General features: G+C 44.4%; 1 protein-coding gene across 1 annotated transcript in view; it reads right to left on the bottom strand.

Moving 5' to 3' along the window:
* LOC141105648 (alpha-2-macroglobulin-like) overlaps positions 1–22,466 on the bottom strand; it is a 235,574-nt gene that overhangs the window by 127,769 nt on the left and 85,339 nt on the right. Inside the window, exons 13-17 of the mRNA XM_073595624.1 lie at positions 21,717–21,783; positions 19,897–20,042; positions 16,313–16,462; positions 16,065–16,211; positions 2,052–2,178 (exon numbers count right to left, since the gene is read on the bottom strand). Coding sequence (XP_073451725.1) covers positions 2,052–2,178; positions 16,065–16,211; positions 16,313–16,462; positions 19,897–20,042; positions 21,717–21,783 — 637 coding nt within the window. The remainder of the gene's footprint in view (positions 1–2,051; positions 2,179–16,064; positions 16,212–16,312; positions 16,463–19,896; positions 20,043–21,716; positions 21,784–22,466) is intronic.

The raw sequence follows: 22,466 nt of genomic DNA, 5'->3' as shown, positions 1-22,466 counted from the left end.
CCCCTGGTCTGGCAGTTGGTAGAAACTTCCAGAACTGGAGGGTGGGAGTGAGGAGGGGCTGCCATGCATATTTATGAGGACCCTGGTCAATCCCCAGTGAAAAGGGGCTGGAAAGGGGCACCTCACCTCATAAATAGGTATAAGTCAAGCCAGCAGGGGCAGTAGGGTGGAAGATGGAGTGCTGAATGGGTTGTTGGTGGCCCTTGAGGGCGCCCCCTAGGGGGAGTGGACTTTGGGCTGGGGCTCAAGTGCTGGAAGGATCCCTCACAACACACGGAGGACACCATTCCTGGAGGCATGGGAGCAAGTAGAGGACAGCGGGAGCAGGTCAGCACATCTGAGAGATCTCCTAAGAGTCAGCCGAGTGGGCTCATGAGTGTCTGTCTGGAGGACAGTGGGGAGAAGTTAGCCTGGAGGGCTAGTGAAAGGGGCAGCTGCAGCCAGGTGGGTTGGCAGTGCCTGAAGAGGTGGTGATGGAATCAGTGACCACAGAGAGGAAGTGCTGTAAAAATGTAAGCTGCGTCACCCTATCTGCTCTCAAGTATAGGTGTTGCGAGTCCCTGCCTGTTTGCTACAAAATTACTACAGGGTGACATAGCTGGGTTCTGCAAGCAAGAGTGTGCTGGAGGAAGAAGAGGGGCTGTATATAGTACTGTATATAGGAATAGTTGTCCCTGAAATGTGTTTGAAGTCAATTGGGGCATCCCATGACTTCCCAACCCTAGTTTATTACCCTTAATAAAACAAAAAAGTGCCTGTGGAAATTTGGTGGACCTGGCTGTGCAGGGTGGGGGATCCCATTATACCAGCAGCTCCTGAGGGGGTGCACTACAAACAAATCATTTTTTTTGCATAGTACCGCAGGCAGCTGCAGTATTTTCAGCAAGTGTAGTGTGTCCTTTGCACAGTGTGCACCAAAAGCTACCTGAAGAAAATTGGTGGTGTCCTTCTGATCCTATTAGTACCGCAGGCAGCTGCAGTATTTACAGTTAGTGTAGTGTGTCCTCTGCACAGTGTGCACCTAAAGCTACCTGTATAGTTCTCCTTTAAGAGGGTGTGGCAGGGGGTGTGTACTATGCCTACATACTTTTGATAATAGGTGTCCCTTGTTCCCATCTCAAAAAGTTGGGACGTATGCCCAAAGTGTGTTACTTGGACACCAGTGCCTGAAACAACTAATTGCATTTACTTCTGTTAATTATCGGCGTATAACACGCACAGGCGTATAACATGCACATTCATTCAAGAGGGAAGTTTCAGGAAAAAAAACTTAAATTATAAATAAGGAACTTTGAAGCAAAATAAGGGTCAGTGCCCATCTGCAGCCTCACCATTGCCATCAATGCAGCCTGCTCAATGCCCATCTGCAGCCTCACAAATGCCATTAATGCAGCCTCATCAGTCCACATCAATGCAGCCTCACTATTGCCATCAATGCAGCAGCCTCACTATTGCCATCAATGCAGCAGCCTCACCATTGCCATCAATGCAGCAGCCTCACCATTGCCATCAGTGCAACCTGATCGATGCCCATCTGCAGCCTAGAGGGGACAGGGAGTGGGGTGGGATGAGTGCCGACAGATTACATACAGTGAGAATCTCCTATGATAGAACAGTGGTCCAATGGCGGCCCAGGAGACTGAACTTCCTATTACAGAGGCCACCAAGTAAACAGGAGATTCTCACTGTATGTAATCTGACGGCGCTCGTCCCGCCCCCCTCCCTGTCCCCTCCAAGGCAGCTAAAATTGAAGTATTGGCGTATAACACGCATACGCTATTTGCACACGATTTTCATGGTGAAAAAGTGAGTGTTATACGCAAATAAATACAGTATATTACAATATCCAAGAAACTATACATTTTTCTACACTATGTGTATGATTTCTCCCAGATGGTGTACTCCAGCCCTAGGCCCAGCCTACAAATGGGGGCTGTGGGAGGCCTTAAACTGCTCTCCCTTACCTGCAGGCCTCATGGAATCAGCATGCACTGCTATGGCAGCAGCTACATATCTCGACTAAGATATATTGCTTTATTCTACAAACTTACCGAGTACCGGAATAACGGATTCTCCGAGTAGTATGTCATCATATAGGCTATATGAATAATTACTTGGGTAAGAACAATCCTTGGGTTTCTTAATTGCTGCACTTGTTAGTATTTTTAAATGTAATCCCTGTAGTTTAAGGAAAAAAAATACAAAAATTAGATTTTACTATAAGGACATAAACTTTGTGTACAGCATTCTGAGGTATAGTCATGGTCTTAAAACAATTACATTTTGGATAGCTCCCTAGTAGGGATGAGCTTCGTGTTCGACTTGAACATCGGCTGTTCGATCGTTCGTCGAATTGCAAACGATATGGGCCGTTCACGCCAAATTCGTGTGGCGCGTCACGGCCCATAATTCACTGCGGCATCGCAGTGCATTGCTGGCTGATGATTGGCCAAGCATGCACTATGACCTGCATGCTTGACCAATCACAGCGCCGAATGAACAGAGAGCCGTAATTGGCCAAAGCCAAGGAGGCTTTGGCCAATTATGGCTCAGGGGATTTAGTACACGGCGCGGCGGCCCTGTGTAGTGTGTGTTCCGGCGTTCATTGAGAGAGAGAGAGAGACAGACAGTGACATTTGATTTGAGTTAAATAGATTAGGCAGAACAGTCAGTCAGTTAGCTGCACTTACAGTGTATTGTGTATATATATGCATCCCAGGTGTTGCATATATATATATATATATACACTGTATTCAGTTTAGCTAGATCCGTTCTTGTTATATTCCTACTGACAGGCAGGCTTGTCTTGTTACAGTATTTACAGCTACCTGAAGAAAATTACTGGTGTTCCTTTGATCCTATTAGTACCACAGTCAGGCAGCTAGACTATTTACAGTTAGTGCAGTGCGTCCTGCTCACAGTGTTCAGCTAAACCTACAAGTTAGTGTGGTGCGTCCACCTCACAGTGTTCAGCTAGATCCGTTCCTGTTATCTTCTTACTGACAGGCAGGCTTGTCTTGTTACAGTATATACAGCTACCTGAAGAAAATTACTGGTGTTCTTTTGATCCTATTAGTACCACAGTCAGGCAGCTAGACTATTTACAGTTAGTGCAGTGCGTCCTGCTCACAGTGTTCAGCTAAACCTACAATTTAGTGGGGTGCGTCCTGCTCACAGTGTTCAGCTAAACCTACAAGTTAGTGTGGTGCGTCCACCTCACAGTGTTCAGCTAAACCTACAAGTTAGTGCAGTGCGTCCTGCTCACAGTGTTCAGCTAGATCCGTTCCTGTTATCTTCCTACTGACAGGCAGGCTTGTCTTGTTACAGTATATACAGCTACCTGAAGAAAATTACTGGTGTTCTTTTGATCCTATTAGTACCACAGTCAGGCAGCTAGACTATTTACAGTTAGTGCAGTGCGTCCTGCTCACAGTGTTCAGCTAGATCCATTCCTGTTATCTTCCTACTGACAGGCAGGCTTGTCAGGTTACAGTATATACAGCTACCTGAAGAAAATTACTGGTGTTCTTTTGATCCTATTAGTACCACAGTCAGGCAGCTAGACTATTTACAGTTAGTGCAGTGCGTCCTGCTCACAGTGTTCAGTTAAACCTACAAGTTAGTGGGGTGCGTCCTGCTCACAGTGTTCAGCTAAACCTACAAGTTAGTGTGGTGCATCCACCTCACAGTGTTCAGCTAAACCTACAAATTAGTGCAGTGCGTCCTGCTCACAGTGTTCAGCTAGATCCGTTCCTGTTATCTTCTTACTGACAGGCAGGCTTGTCTTGTTACAGTATATACAGCTACCTGAAGAAAATTAATGGTGTTCTTTTGATCCTATTAGTACCACAGTCAGGCAGCTAGACTATTTACAGTTAGTGCAATGCGTCCTGCTCACAGTGTTTAGCTAAACCTACAAGTTAGTGGGGAGCGTCCTGCTCACAGTGTTCAGCTAAACCTACAAGTTAGTGGGGTGCGTCCTGCTCACAGTGTTCAGCTAAACCTACAAGTTAGTGTGGTGCATCCACCTCACAGTGTTCAGCTAAACCTACAAGTTAGTGGGGTGCGTCCTGCTCACAGTGTTCAGCTAAACCTACAAGTTAGTGGGGTGCGTCCACCTCACAGTGTTCAGCTAAAGCTACCTGTAGAAGGTTGGTGGTGTTCTCATACTACAGGCAGGCAGTTGATTTTGCTAGCTGCAGTATCAGTACATATATATATATATATATATATATATATATATACATATCCCAGCTTAGTGCAGCTACAGGCCATTAGTATGTCTGGAAGGCCAAGAAGGAGAGGCAGACAGTCACAAGCCAATAAGAGAGGGCAAGCAGGCTCTGTGTCTAGTGCTGGTCATGGAGACGGTGCATCCTCATCAGCATGTGGCCGTGGGACACGCTTGGGCTTTTTTTCGGCAGCTGGCCGTGTTGAGCCACAACATGCGGAAGACTTGGTCGAGTGGATGACCAAGCCGTCCTCATCCTCCTCATCCTCTCTCACCCATGCCCAGGGTACTTTGTCTGGCAAAGCAGCGGCCTCTTCCCTCAGCTCAATGTCATCAGTGACTCCTTCCCTAGCCCCACCATGTCCTCCTGAGAAGTCCCTCGAACTGTTTGACCACAGTGTTGGGCACATGCTCCAGGAGGATGCCCAGCGTTTGGAAGACTCTGATGATGATACTGAGCTCGATGAAGGCAGTAACATGAGCGCAGACAGAGGGGGTGCCCAAGAAGGACAGCAATCTGGCAGTCATGCTCCCCCTGCTGCAGCATACTGCCAGGTTTGCTCCAGTGATGAGGAGGGAGGGGATGATGAGGTCACTGACTCAACGTGGGTGCCTGATAGGAGAGAGGAGGAGGAGGCGGCACATCACCAACGAGGCAGGATGCCCTCCAGGGGCCAGCCTAAGGGCAGCACATTGACTGCATCACACCCCAAAGCTCCACATGTGCAGGGCGCTGCAGTCTCTGCGTGTTATTCAAAAAGTTCTTTGGTGTGGGCCTTTTTTGAGACGAGTGCATCAGATCGCACCGCTGCTATTTGCAACATATGTCTCAAGCGTATCTTGCGTGGCCAAAACACCTCCCGCTTGGGTACCACATGCTTGACCAGACATATGTTGACCTGCCATGCAGTTCGATGGCATGCGTATCTAAAAGACCCACACCAAAGAACAAAGAGGACCTCTCCTTGCTCCTCATCAGCTGAGATCTCCAACCCCACTATACCTTCAGTCCTCTCTGAGACCTGCACTGAGAGGAATGAAGGTGTAGAATTAGGTGTGTCACAGCCAAGTACTTGTGGGCAATCTGCTTTTGGTACACCGACGTCAGATTGTACCAGGCAAATTTCCCTGCCCCAGCTGCTGCACCGCCGAAAGAAGTTTGCTCCCAGCCATCCACATGCCCAGCGGTTGAATGCTAGCTTGGCAAAATTGCTAGCACTTCAACTGCTGCCTTTTCAGTTGGTAGACTCTGCCCCCTTCCATGAGTTTGTGGAATGTGCGGTTCCTCAGTGGCAGGTACCCAAACGCCACTTTTTCTCACGGGAGGCGATTGCGGCTCTCTACCGGCATGTGGAAGGCAATGTCCATGCCTCGCTGGACAGGGCGGTCAGCGGTAAGGTGCATATTACCGCTGACTCATGGTCCAGCAGGCATGGACAGGGACGTTACTTAAGTTTCATGGCGCATTGGGTGACTCTGCTGGCAGCTGGGAAGGATGCAGGACAAGGTGCAGTAGTGTTGGAGGTTGTTCCGCCACCACGCCTCCAAAATGCTAATGATTGTGACACACCTCTCTCCTCCACCCCCTCCTCTTCTTCTTCCTCCATGGCCTCTTCCTGTGCTTTGTCCTCGGAACCAGCGGTGCTCCATAGCCATTCAAGGGGCTACGCAAGTACGCAGGCCAAAAGATGCCATGCGGTGCTTGAGCTGGTGTGCTTGGGGGACAGGAGCCACACTGGGGCAGAGGTTCTGTCAGCTCTGCAGGGGCAGGTTCAGAGGTGGTTGACGCCACGCCAACTTAAGGCAGGAATGGTGGTTTGCGACAATGGCACCAACCTGCTCTCTGCCCTCCGACAGGGACAAATGACCCATGTGCCCTGTTTGGCTCACGTCCTTAACTTGGTGGTGCAGCGGTTCTTGGGCAGGTACCCGGGCTTACAGGATGTCCTGAGGCAGGCCAGGAAAGTCTGTGTGCATTTCTGCCGGTCATATAATGCCAGTGCTTGGCTGACGGACCTCCAAAAGGAGTTTAACCTGCCCAAGAACCGCCTAATCTGTGACATGCCCACCAGGTGGAACTCAACGTTGGCCATGCTGCAGTGGCTGCACACGCAGCAGAGGGCCATCAATGAGTACCTGTGCGACTATGGCACCAGGACAGGGTCAGGGGAGCTTGTTTTTTTTCCCCACGCCAGTGGGCCATGATCAGGGATGCATGCACTGTCCTGTCACCATTTGAGTAGGCCACAAGGATGGTGAGCAGTGACAGTGCATGCATCAGTGACACTGTCCCCCTTGTCCACCTGTTGGAGCACACGCTGCGTGGAATAATGGACAGGGCACTTGAGGCAGAACAGAGGCAGGAAGAGGAGGACTTCCTTAGCTCTCAAGGCCCCCTTTATCCAGACAGTGTTTCTGCATGCCCGCCGATCACACAGGAAGAGGACGAGGAGGAGGAGGAGGAGGAGGAGGAGGAAGATTGTGTCAGTATGGAGGTGGAGCCTGGCACTCAGCATTAGCAGCAGTCTTTAAGGGATCAGTCCCAAGAAACACATGGACTTGTACGTGGCTGGGAGGAGGTGGCTGCGGACCATGTCGTCCTTAGTGACCCAGAGGACTCCGGACCAAATGCCTCAGCAAACCTACGCTGCATGGCCTCCCTGATCCTGCAAAGCCTGCGTAAGGATCCTCGTATTCGTGGTATCAAGGAGAAGGACCAATACTGGCTGGCAACCCTCCTTGATCCACGTTACAAGGGTAAGGTTGCGGACCTTATCTTGCCATCGCAGAGGGAGCAGAGGATGAAACATCTTCGGGAGGCCTTGCAGAAAGGTCTGTGCAACGCGTTCCCAGAGACTGGGAGGTTACAAACTCCTGTTTCTGGACAACGTGTTGCTGAGGCTTCGGTCAGTCAAAGTAGGAGCGGTGGAGAAGGTGGCCATCTGACCAATGCGTTCAGACAATTTTTTGGTCCGCAGCCCCAAGGTATGATCGGTTCCAGCAACCATCGCCAGCGTCTGTTTTACATGGTGCAGGAATACCTAGGGGCAAGATTTGACTTGGACACCTTTCCCACCGAAAATCCTCTGGGTTACTGGGTCTTGAGGATGGATCACTGGCCAGAGCTTGCACAGTATGCAATTGAGCTACTGGCCTGTCCTGCATCCAGCGTTCTTTTGGAACGCACATTCAGTGCTGCTGGAGGCTTTGTAACCGATCACAGAGTGCGTCTGTCCACCGACTCGGTCGATCGACTGACCTTCATAAAAATGAATCAGTCTTGGATCACCACCAGCTACCAAGCACCTGATGCTGATGTAACCGAATAATTTTTTTTTAAATCTCAGATCCCTTCAAAGACTGCCTATGCTGATGCTGAGTGACTATCCCTGAGTAATTATCCTCTTCCTCCTCAATTATCACGCTGATAGCTTGAAAGAACATTTTTGGTTCTGGGCGCCACCACCAATGTCTAAGGCACAATTTTTCAGCCCCTGTTTAACAGGGGCGTGTGATTACAATTTTTGATGCAATACTTTGCAGCAGGGCTCGTTCCTGCGTTCCAACTAGAGTGTCTGTGAGGGGTTGCAGTGTTGTGGCACCAGCACCAGTGCCTAAGGCCCATTTTTTCTGCCCCTGTTTACCAGGGGCGTGTAATTACAATTTTTGATGCAATACTTTGCAGCAGGGCTCGTTCCTGCGTTCCAACTAGAGTGTCTGTGAGGGGTTGCAGTGTTGTAGCACCAGCACCAGTGCCTAAGGCCCAATTTTTCTGCCCCTGTTTAACAGGGGCGTGTAATTACAATTTTTGATGCAATACTTTGCAGCAGGGCTTGTTCCTGTGTTCCAACTAGAGTGTCTGTGAGGGGTTGCAGTGTTGTAGCACCAGAACCAGTGCCTAAGGCCCAATTTTTCTGCCCCTGTTTAACAGGGGCGTGTAATTACAATTTTTGATGCAATACTTTGCAGCAGGGCTCGTTCCTGCGTTCCAACTAGAGTGTCTGTGAGGGGTTGCAGTGTTGTGGCACCAGCACCACCACCACCACCACCACCAAAGGCCCAATTTTTCTGCCCCTGTTCAACAGGGGCATGTAATTACAATTCTTGATCTAATATTTCACAGCAGGGCCCATTTCTGCACCCACCAAGAGCAAGTGAGGACTTACAGTGTTGTGGCACCAGCACCACCACCACCACCACCACCAAAGGCCCAGTTTTTCTGCCCCTGTTCAACAGGAGCATGTAATTACAATTCTTGATCTAATATTTCACAGCAGGGCCCTGTAAGGGCTTACGTTGTTGTGGCCACAACAACACCTAAGGGCCAAATTTATGCTGAGTATATAGGGCAGGCCCCTACTTTCAAACATCTAACTTACAAACGACTCCTACTTGCAAACGGAAGGAGACAACAGGAAGTGAGATGAAATCTACCCCTAGGAAGGGAAATTCTCTCCTGTAAGAGTTAATATGGGAAAAACATTTCTCCTTTCCACTGATGCTTTCCAATCCTTGTTCCACAAAAAACCCAAATTTTCAAAAAACATTTGTCATTGGGACAAAAAGTGAGGTGAAATCTTCTAAAGAGGAGGAAAGACAGCAAAACAAATGTCACAGGGGTGATAACCCTTCCCTATGTTTTCCAAAAAGCTTAAAAAAGATTTTTTGGCTGGAGCTAAACACGTTAAAAATTACAGGCATACTATAGACACTCCCCAGGTACGATATTTAAAGGAATATTTCACTGTTTTTTTTTTACTTTAACCATCATTAAAATCACTGCTCCCGAAAAAACGGCCGTTTTTAAAAGTTTTTTTTGCATTGATACATGTCCCCTGGGGTAGGACCCGGGTCCCCAAATCCTTTTTAGGACAATACCATGCAAATTAGCCTTTAAAATGAGCACTTTTGATTTTGAACGTTCGAGTCCCATAGACGTCAATGGGGTTCTAACGTTCGTGCGAATTTTCGGTCCGTTCGCAGGTTCTGGTGCGAACCGAACCGGGGGGGGTGTTCGGCTCATCCCTACTCCCTAGGCATTATTAATAAACAGCTTGGTCTGTTAGAATGGACTGAGAGGGCTTAAAGGGGAAGTAAACCCATCTATTTAACAGCTTCAAAAAACAGTCAGACCCCTTTCACACTGGAGGCGTTTTTCAGGCACTAAAGAGTTAAAAATAGCGCCTGAAATACGCCTCCCCTGCAGCACCAGTGTGAAAGCCGAGCGCTTTCACACTGGGGCTGTGCACTTGCAGGATGCTAGAAAAAGTCCTGCAAGCAGCATCTTTGGAGCAGTTTAGTGTATACACACCGCTCTTCCACTTCAGCAGCAGCGATTTTCAGGTGCATTTAACCCTTTCTTCGACCGCTAGCGGGGGTTAAAAGCTCCCCGCTGGCGGCTGAAAAGTGCCATTAAAACTAGCGGCACATTACCGATAACACGGCCGTGCTGTGATGTGAAAGGGGTCTTACATTTCCGGCATGTTCCGGGAATGTACCTGTCACATTGGTTGTGCTCTCAACCAAACTGTCAAACAATCCAATGGCTGGTGACATAACTGATCACATGTGCAGCATCATAGCAGTTGAAGATTAAATAGAGGTCAAGATGGCAGCTTCATTGGCTGAAAACAATAGGAGGATTTACTTCTGCTTTAAGTATTTGAGCCCAAACAGCACAGGCATGTGGCCTCCCCCTTCTAGCTTTTTTATTTAAAAAAAAAGGGGTCACTTTAAGAAAAATGTATTTGACTAAAGTGTTGCTAAACCCAGGACCTTGCATTCACTATATCTGGTCTTCCACAGTGCACAGAACATGGAAATGCAATTATTTTAGTATATATATAAACTGATAAATACCTTTTCTCATCAGCAGCATATAGCAGCCTTGTGACTTCTATCAGTTTCTAGTAAACCTAGTAGGAGGAGTTTTTATTCTCCCCTGACCCTCTGTCTGGACAGTGCTGATTGGCCCTGTGCTGATCACATGCACCCACCCAAGAGAAAAAAAAAACTATCTAGCAATACACATCAAACTGAGCATGTGCAGCCTGTCCCCTAGCTCTGTAAATATCAGGTTATTTATTTTGAGACGGAGGAAGAAGAGGAGGATCAGAGAAGACAGGATCAAACAGCCTTTATACACAATGCAAAAGATTAACCCCTTAAGTTCCACAGTGAGTTTAACAAGCATGCTTTACTGCATATACAGACTGATTTTACTGTTGTGGGTTTAGTAACACTTTAAGCTCTGGGCATGGAGTGAAATGCATAGGATAGCGTGGCCTGGTTGGAGTCCGGGCTGAGGCTGTTATAACCTCCTAACAGTGTTTTTCTGTGATGTGTGACTATTAGGACTTTCTTTCCCTACTAGATGTTTTGAGCTGGGACAAGCTCTGTCCTTGTTGGCACTGCTAGAGGTTTGTCATGCAAGAGGACCTGGTGGAGTTTTGAGCAGCACCAGTCTTTTTTGTTGTGGGTGACATAAATGAAGTGTCACTTTTGTGCACTTCAAATAAAGGTTGTACAAAAAAAGCAGCTGTGTGATGTGCTGAATCGTGCACCACACTGCCCCTTGCAGCTGGAATGGACATCTGCTACACTGTAAACTGTTTACTGTGCAGCAGCTGCCCATTTATAGTGAAGAGGCCCTAATTTTTAAGGATCCTTTCATGATATCTACTTTCCTGGGCTCCCCTGAGCACTTAAACCTCAGCACTTAGATGTATAGCCCCAATGGGATTTGCAAGTGTTTCTCCATCATGGACTTACTGTGAAGAGTGAGAGATTCTGATTCTCTGTGTTGAGTGGAATTAAGGGAGATAGAAAAAGTGTTCCTGTTGGCACCCCTTGTTAATGATGTGAACCTCTCCACCCTAATCATGAGGTTTAAAATGACTGATTTTAAAATTATAGTATAGCACCCTCCTAGAATAGGTTGCTAGAGATGTTCAGGTAAACTTAGTTCTTTCACTTCTTTGTAATCATTGGAGCTGTGTGTGATAATTTGTGCCTGTTCCTGGGTCCCTAGTAGGTAGATGAGGAATGCATAAATAGTCTGGGGCCTGGAGCATCAGGGTTCTTGTCCAGAGGGAGAAGACCCTAGCCTGAAGGGCTACTACCCTTCTGGGCAGTGTAGCTGAAGTTCAGGAGGGCATTGAGGTCCCAGCTCTACTTTTTGAACAAAACAACTGGAGCCAAAATCAAGGGATTTTACTGAGGATCTCATCTAGGAATTTGGAGACATGTCTGGCAGATATTGAATGGAGGCATCCAAGTATCAGGGGACATTGTGAGTACAGGCCTGATTGTAGGATCCTAGCAGCTGTCCTCATGTTGCAATACTTTTAAATATTTGCTCCAGTGCTGTTGGTTTGGGCCCTTTCCCTTTTCCTTAGGGTCCCAAAGTTGTTTGTTCCCCCAGTGTCTGCTAAGGGGGAATTTTCCTAAGGAAGAAAAGCAAATCAAAAAGTATCCTCTCTGATCTTTGTACATTTTTATTGTGGAGTATCCCACAGCTTCTTGCACCCCAATTAAGTTCAACTTGCATGAAAAGACACCCTAAGTGTGGTTACTCATTTGTGAGACTGTGTGTGTTGTTGGGTGCCTGGCTGCTTTGTACACCAAATGGGAAGAGAACCTGGGACAAACTGGTGGGACTGTCAAGGGGTCTGCACTACAATTGTGAAGGAACATTTTAGTAAAACAAAAAGTTGTGTAAGTATTATCCAAAACTATAAATAAAATGTTTTGGCTGAGTACAGAAAGATTAAAGTATAACTAAGGCCCCTTTAAGACAGGTGAACTCCCCCAGCGGATCCTGTACGCTGATGACAGGACTGTGTCCACTCTGCTTATGCAGAATGGACACGGCCTATGCAGAATGGAAATGGACACAGCCCATTTTCCTCTGGGCGGATGGAAACGGACCACCGGTCTGTTTCCATCCAACCGTCATCTGATCCACCAGACGGATGGAGAACAGATCCCCCAGCTGTCTGTTTTTAGTGGATAGGATCAGATGTCGATGGGTTCCATTGACATCCGCTGCTCCATAGAGGGCAATGGATGGTCCGATTTGAGTTAAAGGGGCCTAAAGGCAAAAAGTTGTTTTTGAATTTTGTAAGAGTGTAGAGGGATTAGAAAATGTGTCAGGTTTTTATTGCTGTCTATGTCCCCAATAGGGAGATTAACCTCCTCGATTTTTCCTGTTTGCCATTATCGCTGAAAGTGAAAGTAAAAGGTAAATCCTAAATTTTGGGTTATCCCCAAAACAGGAATAGAGGGTAAATATTTCAATGGTGATACTAGCTTCACTGACCCTGATGACAACCAGCAATTTCTTCCCTTTGGAGGGATTTCCTCTTACTTCATGTTTTGACTGTGGGACAGGAAGTGAAGGGAAATATCTGCAATGGGACACAGATCACAAAAAAAAAACTGTCAGGAGTGATAACTATCTCTTATTCTACCCAAAATAAGAAAAAAGATTTGCCTTTAGTTCTATTAACCCTTCTCAGGTTATTTTTGCTGTCTGTGTAGTGTTGGGAAGTTTTTCCTTGACTTCCTGTTCCAGAGACGCAACAGGAAGTTGGAGGGAATCTCCCAAAGGGAGGGAAATTTCTTTCTGCCTTTTGGGCAATTTACCCTCACCTATTTTTCTGCCTCAGTGATAATCACCAGTACAAAATAGAGTTGTGAATCTTCCTAACAGAGACAGAGACAGCAATAAAAAAACTTGATGGACCTTGCCCTACTCTATCCAAAAGTAAAAAAAAAGGTTTACCTTTACATATACTTTCATTGCAATTATATGTGGACATCACAATCATTCCTTACAACAGAACCTGTCTAAAGGTAATTAAACGACTTCAATGAGTAGAGGGTTTAAAAATCAGTAGAGAGGTTTAGAATTAAGAGTTGGTCAGGAGCAGAGAGGAAGCAGCAAGTCCCAGATGTTAAGAGATGCAGTCAATCTGGAAGCCCTTGTACTGGGCATTATTAGTTCTACTCCAGGAGCCCTAAAGTCAGAGGAGGGTGATTTATGTTTGTACTGAAGAGTCACAAGTGAATGATGATAAATACCTAGCTAAGTGACATCCTCTTGAAAGATGTGGAGGGCATGTTGAATTGGTTATGTGGCATGTGGCCCTGAAATTTGAGTGAGCTGCCGGGAACAATGCTAGATGAGGGGCATCTAAAATAAGAACCCCCCTCCTCTATAATGTGACCACTACTAAGGTTTTCTCCCTTCTATATAGCCACCCCTATCCCCCCCCATCTCCCCCTTTCCATGTAGCTAGGTGCCTGACTAAGTAACAGGAGCAATTTAGGACAATGTGTTGCAGGTGTTCTGTATGCTCTCACTGAACTATCATGCTGGTTAAGTTAATACTGTCTGCCAGGACAAGTAGGAGGAGCGCAAGAGACTTTAGTGTAGGCTGAACTATGGGAGATGCAGTTTGGAGAAAGGATCCTGCTATGGCAGTAAATGGAGTAATGGACTACGACATCTATGAATAGAGTACAGGAACGTCCCAGGCTTTAGAGGAGAGCACTTCTTCTTGTTGGAAGGGACTGCTGAGTGCACATTTCAGCTGCTGTATGTGTACTCATCACCTGTAGCCTGAGGCATGGAGTCACCCTGAGTGCAGAGCCAGATGGATTGCAGCCTATCATCCAGATCAGAGTTTGCTGTGTGTATGGGACTGGTGAGCAGCCACTTACTCAGCACTGAGTAAGAAAGGAACTGACCATCCATCTAGTAGCCTTAAATCACCACATGCAGAGTTTAAAAGCGTGGTACAGATGTGAGATGTGCACCACCTTAAAGACTTGGCCCCACTGCTTAGCCAGCTTAATATTGCAAGCCAGGTGCCATATATTTACCAACTACTCCACAGGGACACTCAACTGAGCTACTAATAGTCAACAGTACCTCTCCTGGTTTATATATATACATAGCAATATAGGTGGTGTTGTTGTTGGGTAGGATTTATTGGTCTGTTCACTTCCATGTTGTAATGTCTTGAGAAAGGTGGACTGAGCTTATTTCAAACGTTGACAGAAAAAATGCTGCTGCTTTGATCTACCGTCTCTGCTCTGATTGGCTTCAAAAAGGGGTGGGCTTGGGCCATAGAGCACTGCGTCCTGAGCCCACCCAGTTGTGTTACAATAGCGAATTAATATTCACTATTGATTTCCTGTTTCTACTCCCAGTCAATCAGGAAGCGGGTCTTGAGACCAGACACCCGACAATCCTGGGAGGAGACGCAGGTGAAGCCGCCGTGAAGCAATTCGTTAATTTAACTGACAACTGCTAGGTCATGCGATGCTGTACCCAAATAAAGTTGATGTCCTTTTTTCCCACAAATAGAGCTTTCTTTTGGTGGTATTTGATCACCTCTGTGGTTTTTATTTTTTGCGCTACAAACAAAAAAAGACCAACAATTTTGAAAAAAAAAACAATAATTCTTACTTTCTGCTATAAAAGAAATCCAATAAAAATATGTAAAAAATCAAATTTATTCATCAATTTAGGCCAATTTGTATTCTGCTACATATTTTTGGTAAAAAAAAAGTGTGTAAAAAGTGTGTATTGATTAGTTAGCGCTAAAGTTATCACATCTACAAACTATGGGATAGATTTAGGGACTTTTTTATATTTTTTACTAGTAATGGCAGCGATCAGCGATTTTTAACAAGACTGCGACATTGCGGACAACAAATTGGACACTAATGCCCCGTATACACGGTCGGAACTTCTGACAGAAAAATTCTTATGGGAGCTTTTGGTCGGATATGCCGACCGTGTGTATGCCTCATCTGACTTTTACTGTCAGAATTTCCGACGGACTTAGATATAGAATATGTTCTAAATTTTTCCGTCGGAAATGCTGACGTAGGTTATCCCGTTGGCAAGTCCGACCATGTGTATGCAGCATTAGTTACACTTTTTGGGACCAGTGACAGCAATACAGTTATCATTGCTAAAAAAAAAATGCATTGTCACTGTACTAATGACACTGGCAGGGAAGGGGGTTAACATCAGGGGCAATCAAAGGGTTAAATGTGTTCCCTTTCCTACGCGTGCTTTCTAAATGTGTGGGGAATGCTGACACTAGACGAAGAGAGAGATCGGTATTCCTGATTAGTAGGAATCATAGATCTCTCTCTTCCTCTCTGACAGAACGATCTGCCTTTGTTTACATAAGCAGACTGCTGTTCTGTCATTCCCCTGACAGATCGCGGACCTGCTGATTTGCTCCCACTGTGTCCAATCACAGCGGGAGTGCATCGCTGGCGGCATGCGTGTGCATGCTCGAGACCAGGAAGTGCGAACAGGTAAGTTTTCTTCCGGTCAGTGGGCGGTCCATTATTACGTTATTATTACATTTATTAACCATTATTATAGTTTGTTTATTATTAATATCATTATTTATTAATAATAAATAAGAATAAAACTATAATAATAGTTATAAACAATTAAATTATATGTATTGGAATTTCCTTTCAAATTTGGCTGTTAGTGAACGTAACAAATAACATTTTTTTGAATTTCCAAATTATCGAAATAACGAATACCGCATCTATATGAATGGAATGTAATGAATTAAAATTTTTCCGAATTTCAGAATTCATTCGAAATAACGAACATCGTTCATAATGAATGATCCGAAAAACAAAAAATAAATAAAAATAATCAAATAAAATGAAAAAAATAACTGGAGTATAAAGTATATGGAGTATATACTTCGGCAGTGCACAAATCTAATAATATGTAATTTTCCTTAAACAATTTATAGTTTTTTTTTCAGTTTGTGTGTATATATACCTCAAATAAGCTGTACACATCCTGATCACCCCGAGAATGTAGACCCCAGCGGGGATAGTCAAAGTCAGAATACGGACATAGGCCTTCATATTCATTGATGCGATCGTCATATCTTCCATCATCCCGGAATGGAAATAGATTATAAACCTTAACAAAAAATGTATGTAATGGAAGAATTAAAAAAAAATTAGAGTAAAGTCTAGCAAAAAGAAGGTGACAGTTATCGAATTTGAAGATGCAACACTCACTTTGTCTGCAGTCAGCTCCTTGTCTGGTTTCATTAACACCACACTCTGATCCACCACCCTGAGACCACAGAGAGAGCCAGGAGCAGCCTGAACCTTGAGAGACACATCCGATCCCGGGAGGACCTCATCTGGTGAGAAGCCAATTGATACCTGGCAAGGAGATAAAAGGGTAGCACAGAGCATTAAAGTGGTTTTATAGGCTGAATGTTTTTTACATTAAGGCATTCTGTGTGTACCCCGCTCAGGTTTATCAACACAACCACTGTTTACCACGGTGCACCATGAGCGCCACAGGCCATCGTCTCCCTGGTATGGCCCCCGGTGTATTACTTTGCCCAGGGGCCCCTGATGATATTAAAGCGGAGTTCAAGTCATAAAACAAATTTGACATTATTCAGCTGCATTAAATACAAAGAACAACCTTTGCAAAAAAAAATTTTTTACTCACCTTTTCAGGTCTGTTGCTAGGGGTTCCCTCGTAATCTGCCTCTTCCTCTCCTTGGCACCTGACGTAATTTCCCTCGGCTCCCGTGCTCGCTAGTGCTCCTGGGAGATGCTTGTCAACATTTCCCAGTAGTCAGTGGGCAACGCCAATGGCTTCATTGCCATCACAACGGGGCGAGCACTTCCGACAACACCGCCCGTTGTGATGGCAATGTCAGAAGTGTGAGGCGCTGTGCAGTACATACTGCGCATGCGCGACAATGGGCGGTGCATGCTGGCCACTGAGCTTGAGCGGAAGATAGTGCTTGTGGGCTTCACATGCCCACAAGCAAGATGGAAATTAGCAAGAACAAGGAATAAAACATATCTTGCTCAAAAAAATTGGCAATCAAGCAGCGATTAAAAAGATAAACCTGAGTGCTAGAAATAAGTTCTTTAAAATTAAGATATTCATTCAAAAAAATTTATTTTTTCACAGTTGGAACTCCGCTTTAAAGGTGGCACTGCCTGTAGGCGGGGTTTATACTCCAGATTAATCAATGGAAGAGTGCAAAATGCTAAAGTGATGTGCACCAAAGCGTGGTCACCAATAGGGATGGGCTTTATGTTTGGGTTGAACATGAGTTCGACTCAAACATTGGCTGTTCGCCAGTTCGCCGGACAGTGAACAATTTGGGGTGTTTGCAGCAAATTTGAAAGCCGCGGAACACCCCTTAAAAGTCTAAAGGAGAAATCAAAAGTGCTAATTTAAAGGCTTATATGCATGGTATTGTCATAAAAAGTGTTTGGGGACCTGGGTCCTGCCCCAGGGGACATGGATCAATGCAAAAAGAAGTTTTAAAAAGTCATTTTTTTCGGGAGCAGTGATTTTAATAATGCTTAAAGTGAAACAATAAAAGTGTAATATTCCTTTAAATTTCATACCTGGGGGGTGTCTATAGTATGATCAAAATCCCAAAACTATACCTCTCACACGTGTACAGATAGAGATAGCGGCGCTAATATAAATTGTGTAAAATAATGGGTCAGAGCAGTATAATGCCTACGACCCTCTACTTATGCATAAAAATAATAATAATAGTGTCATGAAAAATATTAATTTTATCATGAAAAGAAATTTCCTTAACACCCAGTGAAAAGTGTCACTATAAATAATAAATTACAAGAAATGAATGATCAAGTTCAACAGTTGTTTTTCAATCCTCTTGTGAAAAATCTTCTTCTACTCTTCCACCACACCACCGTGATAGTGACACCACTCCCTCTGAAGAGCGCACTCACCAGATTGTATGGCCTCCCACTCTCGTGTTTGGCAAAACAGCAATTGAACCACACCTGGGTTGCATGTGATGAACCGTGACTCCAATCAAGCCATCTCCATATGTGAAAAAATGAATAAAGTGCTCCACATAGCGTGATACCATTTTGACAGATTTATTAAAATCACTTCAAACACACTTCAATGGTTACACTCACTTTTAAACTGAAACATAAAGGCCTTTAAAAAGAAATCCACAGCAAGCACAGCAAGCAACAGGATCAGTGATCCAACGGTGCACCGCAGTCACAGCGGACCTGAAGTGTAAACTGGTGTATCTCTCACCCAACCTTCTAAGGCCCAGCCATCCGATCGGTGTAGTCCTCCTCAGACAGCGGCATCTAATGTCAGTGCGATGGAAAGTCGTGTAACCATGCCCAAGACATGTTTCGACGAATAGACTTTTTCAAATGGGATTGGCTACACGGATGGTTCATCAATCCTTATATATTATCTATGATTAGTCATGTGATCACCATCAGTCATGTGATCACCATCAGTCATGTGATCACCATCAGTCATGTGATCGCCATCAGTCACGTGACCTCCTGCTCTGCACATGCTCACACTTCATGTCCCCCTGACCGTGAAGCACAGGTACAAAGACTGAATGCATTAGTGGATCCCAAACTTTTTTACGGTGTGTAGTTAGAATGCTGCGTCCAGCATTACCATATATGACATATCCTAACTTATAATCCACCACTAGTTACAGTGCTAATGTGGAAAAAAAACCAATAAAAATGAATATTAATAAATTAAAATGAACATTTCAACAGGAGATAATGAATTTGTCTGGTTTAAAATACAAGCTATATAAATTAGTCATGATACTATCATACAGCTGCATAGGACAAACAATGACTGAAACACAATCTGATCCTATTAATAAAAAATATGGATGACTGCAGACGAGTCTAAAAAAAGGAGAATAAAATGATATATCATCAGTGGTCAGTGAATAAAACCACCTCAAACATGAAAACATCCCACCAAGTTTTAACTTGTTTACAATTAATGGCATCTAAGGCTGCAGGTGGTATAGTATGCCTGTAAAGGGGCGCATGTTTCCTGTGTTTAGATTAATAGCCGTGAGTAGTTTTAAATGACTTTTTTCCTTTGAAATGTCATTTTGCTGTCAGACTGTTCTAAACACGGGAAACATGCGCCCCTTTACAGGCATACTATAGACACCCCCAGGTATGAAATTTAAAGGAATATTACAGTTTTATTGTTTTACTCTAAGCACTATTACTAAACAGACGTTTTTAAAACTTTTTTTGCATTGATACATGTCCCCTGGGGCAGGACCCAGATCCCCAAACACTTTTTATGACAATAACTTGCATATAAGCCTTTAAAATGAGCACTTTTGATTATTTATGGTTGTGTCCTATAGCCTTTAACGGTGTTTGCCTGTTCGAACAAATTTTTTGCCTGTTTGCAAGTTCTGCGGCGAACCGAACCGGGGGGTGTTTGGCTCATCCCTAGTCACCAATAACAACCCAGAAATCTCGACTGATCTGAGCCTGTTAGTATTGCACAACATTGGGACCACTGACAAGTAAAGTAAATAACATTGATTATCTTGTTACAATGACATCTGAGAGTGGGTGTGATATATTGCATATTAGGCAGCAAGCAAACATCCTTGAAGCTGATGTGTTAAAAGTAGAAACATAAAAAAAACATAGACAGCATTTAAAACCTGACAGAGGTTCTAAACCTTCTCCATTCTCTTTAAAACATAAACATTTTGACTGGAGTTAGGCTTTAAGTCTTGCTATGAATACAGAGTAAGCTAAGTGCTTAAACCACTCACTTTATTCTGAAGGCATTGCTGTATTCTATATTTTGCTGAATCAGCCACAATATCTCCATCTGGTAATATAGTATACACAAGTGCCCGAAAAGTTGAAGATGTCCCTGCACTTAAAGGAAGTTTCAGTGTGGCCTTGCCATGAAGATCTGCAGGAGAAGAAGAGCACACAGAGAGGCATACTGTTCAAACAAGGTTTATCATTTGCACAGTCATTTTTAATGCATATATAATTCTTTTAATTAAGGGGAAAATTATTAGGGAGTCTTATACTCACTTGTCCTTGATCCAGCTAGATATTGGTTGTGTGAATTTATGTGACTGGGAAGATTTTAACAAGAGGCTGTATGGCCAAAATGAAGGCAATGGGGGTTATTTACTAAAGGAAAATTCACTTTGCACTGCAGTGTGCACTTGAAAGTGCACTGAAAGTGCACTTGGGAGTGCAGTCGCTGTAGATCCGAGGGGAACATGCAAGGAAAATAAAAACAGCATTTTAGCTTGCACATGATTGAATGATAAAATCATCAGAGTTTCCATTCATTTCAGATCTACCCCTTAGATTTAGAGCGACTGCACTTCCAAGTGCACGTTCAGTGCATTTTCAAGTGCACTTGCAGTGCAAAGTGGATTTGTCTTTTGTAAATAACCCCCAATATCTCACTGGATCAGGCACAAAAAAGTATAAAACTTGGAGGGGGAAAATTATAAAATACAATATTCAGACCCCTTGAAATGTTCCACATTTTTTCATGTTACAACCAAAAATTGTATTGGTATTTTATGTGAAAGACCAACACAAAGTGGCACATAATTGTGAAGTGGAAGGAACATCAATGGTTTTCAAAATTTTTTACAAATAAATATGTGAAAAGTGTGCCGTGCATTTATATACTCAATACTTTGTAGAACCAACTTTCACTGAAATTACAGCTACAAGTCTTTTTGGGGATGTCTCCACCAGCTTTGCACATCTACAGAGTAACATGTTTGCCCATTCTTCTTTGAAAAATAGCTCAAGCTCTGTCAGATTGGATGAAGAGTGTTTGTAAACAGCAATTTTAAAGTCTTGCCACAGATTCTCAATTGGATTTAGGTCTGGACTTTGACTGGGTTATTCTAGCACATGAATATGCTTTGATCTAAACCATTCCATTATAGCTCTGGCTTTAGGTTTAGGGTCATTGTCCTGCTGGAAGGTGACCCTCTGCCCCAGTCTCAAGTCTTTTCCGGACTCTAACAGGTTTTCTTCTAAGATTGCCCTGTATTTGGCTATGTCCATCTTCCTATCAACTCTGACCAGCTTCCCTGTCCCTGCTGAAGAAAAGCATCCCCACAACATGATGCTGCCACCACCATGTTTCACAGTGGGTATGGTGTGTTCAGGGTGATGTGCAGTGTTATTTTTCTGGTTTCACTAGATTTTAGTTAGGCGTATCAGAAAAAAGGGGACTGAATACAAATGCACTTTTCACATATTTGTTTGTAAAAAAAATGAAAATCATTTATCATTTTCCTTCCACTTCACAATTATGTGTCACTTTGTGTTGGTCTATCACATAAAATCCCAATAAAATGCATTTACATTTTAGGTTGTAACATGACATAATGTGGAAAATTTCAAGGGGTATGATTACTTTTTCAAGTCACTGTAAGTGTAATGGCACTCAAGATCCTTGAATCAGAATGCAAGGTCAACTTGTTAACTAGTGGTTCCCCCCTTTAGAAAAAAAAAAACACCTGTTTGCATTCCAAAGATTTTCAAGGGGGCAGGACACTTTTTAATAAGCTTAATATATGATACAAGCATGAACTTATCTTACCTTCATTTTTATTTTCATTGCTTATTTCTAAAGATCCATAATCTTGAACAGAGCCTTTAAAAGTCACCTTTTAAAATAATAGGAAAAAAATAGGTTGTTGTGTAATTAAAGCAGTATTAAACCCAAAACCAAAAATATTGCAGTTTACCAATCATTAAGGCTGGGTTTACACTGGTGCGACATGACAGCCGTCCTACTTTGGATCCGACTTTGCCCTGCGACTTGAGGCCGACATACATCCGACTTTCAATGTACAGGGATCCCTGCCAATACCAGGCACCATGTTTGGTATGAATCTTGAGGGGGAACTCCACGCCAAATTTTTAATAAAAAAACAGCATAGGTTCCCCCTCCAAGAGCATACCAGGCTGTTCGGTCTGGTATGGATTTTAAGGGGAGCCCCCTACATCAAAAAAAGGCGTGGAGTTCCCCCCAAAATCCATACCAGACCCTTATCCGAGCACGCAGCAGGCCGGTCAGGAAAAGGGTTGGGGACGAGCGAGCGCCCCCTCCCGAACCATACCAGGCCGCATGCCCTCAACATAGGGGGTGGGTGCTTTGGGGCAGGGGAGCGCCCTGTGGCCCCCCACCCCAAAGCACCTTGTACCCATGTTGATGAGGACAAGGGCCTCATGACAACCCTGGCCGTTGGTTGACAGGGTCTGCGGGCAGGGGGCTTATCAGAATCCGGGAGCCCCCTTTAATAAGGGGGCCCCCAGATCCCGGCCCCCCCATCCTATGTGAGTGAGT

The sequence above is a fragment of the Aquarana catesbeiana genome, linkage group LG08 (genome assembly GCF_042186555.1).
Source record: "Aquarana catesbeiana isolate 2022-GZ linkage group LG08, ASM4218655v1, whole genome shotgun sequence".
Taxonomy (NCBI): Eukaryota; Metazoa; Chordata; class Amphibia; order Anura; family Ranidae; genus Aquarana; species Aquarana catesbeiana.
The sequence above is the reverse complement of the archived record's forward strand: the minus strand, read 5'-3'. Positions and strand labels throughout refer to the sequence as shown.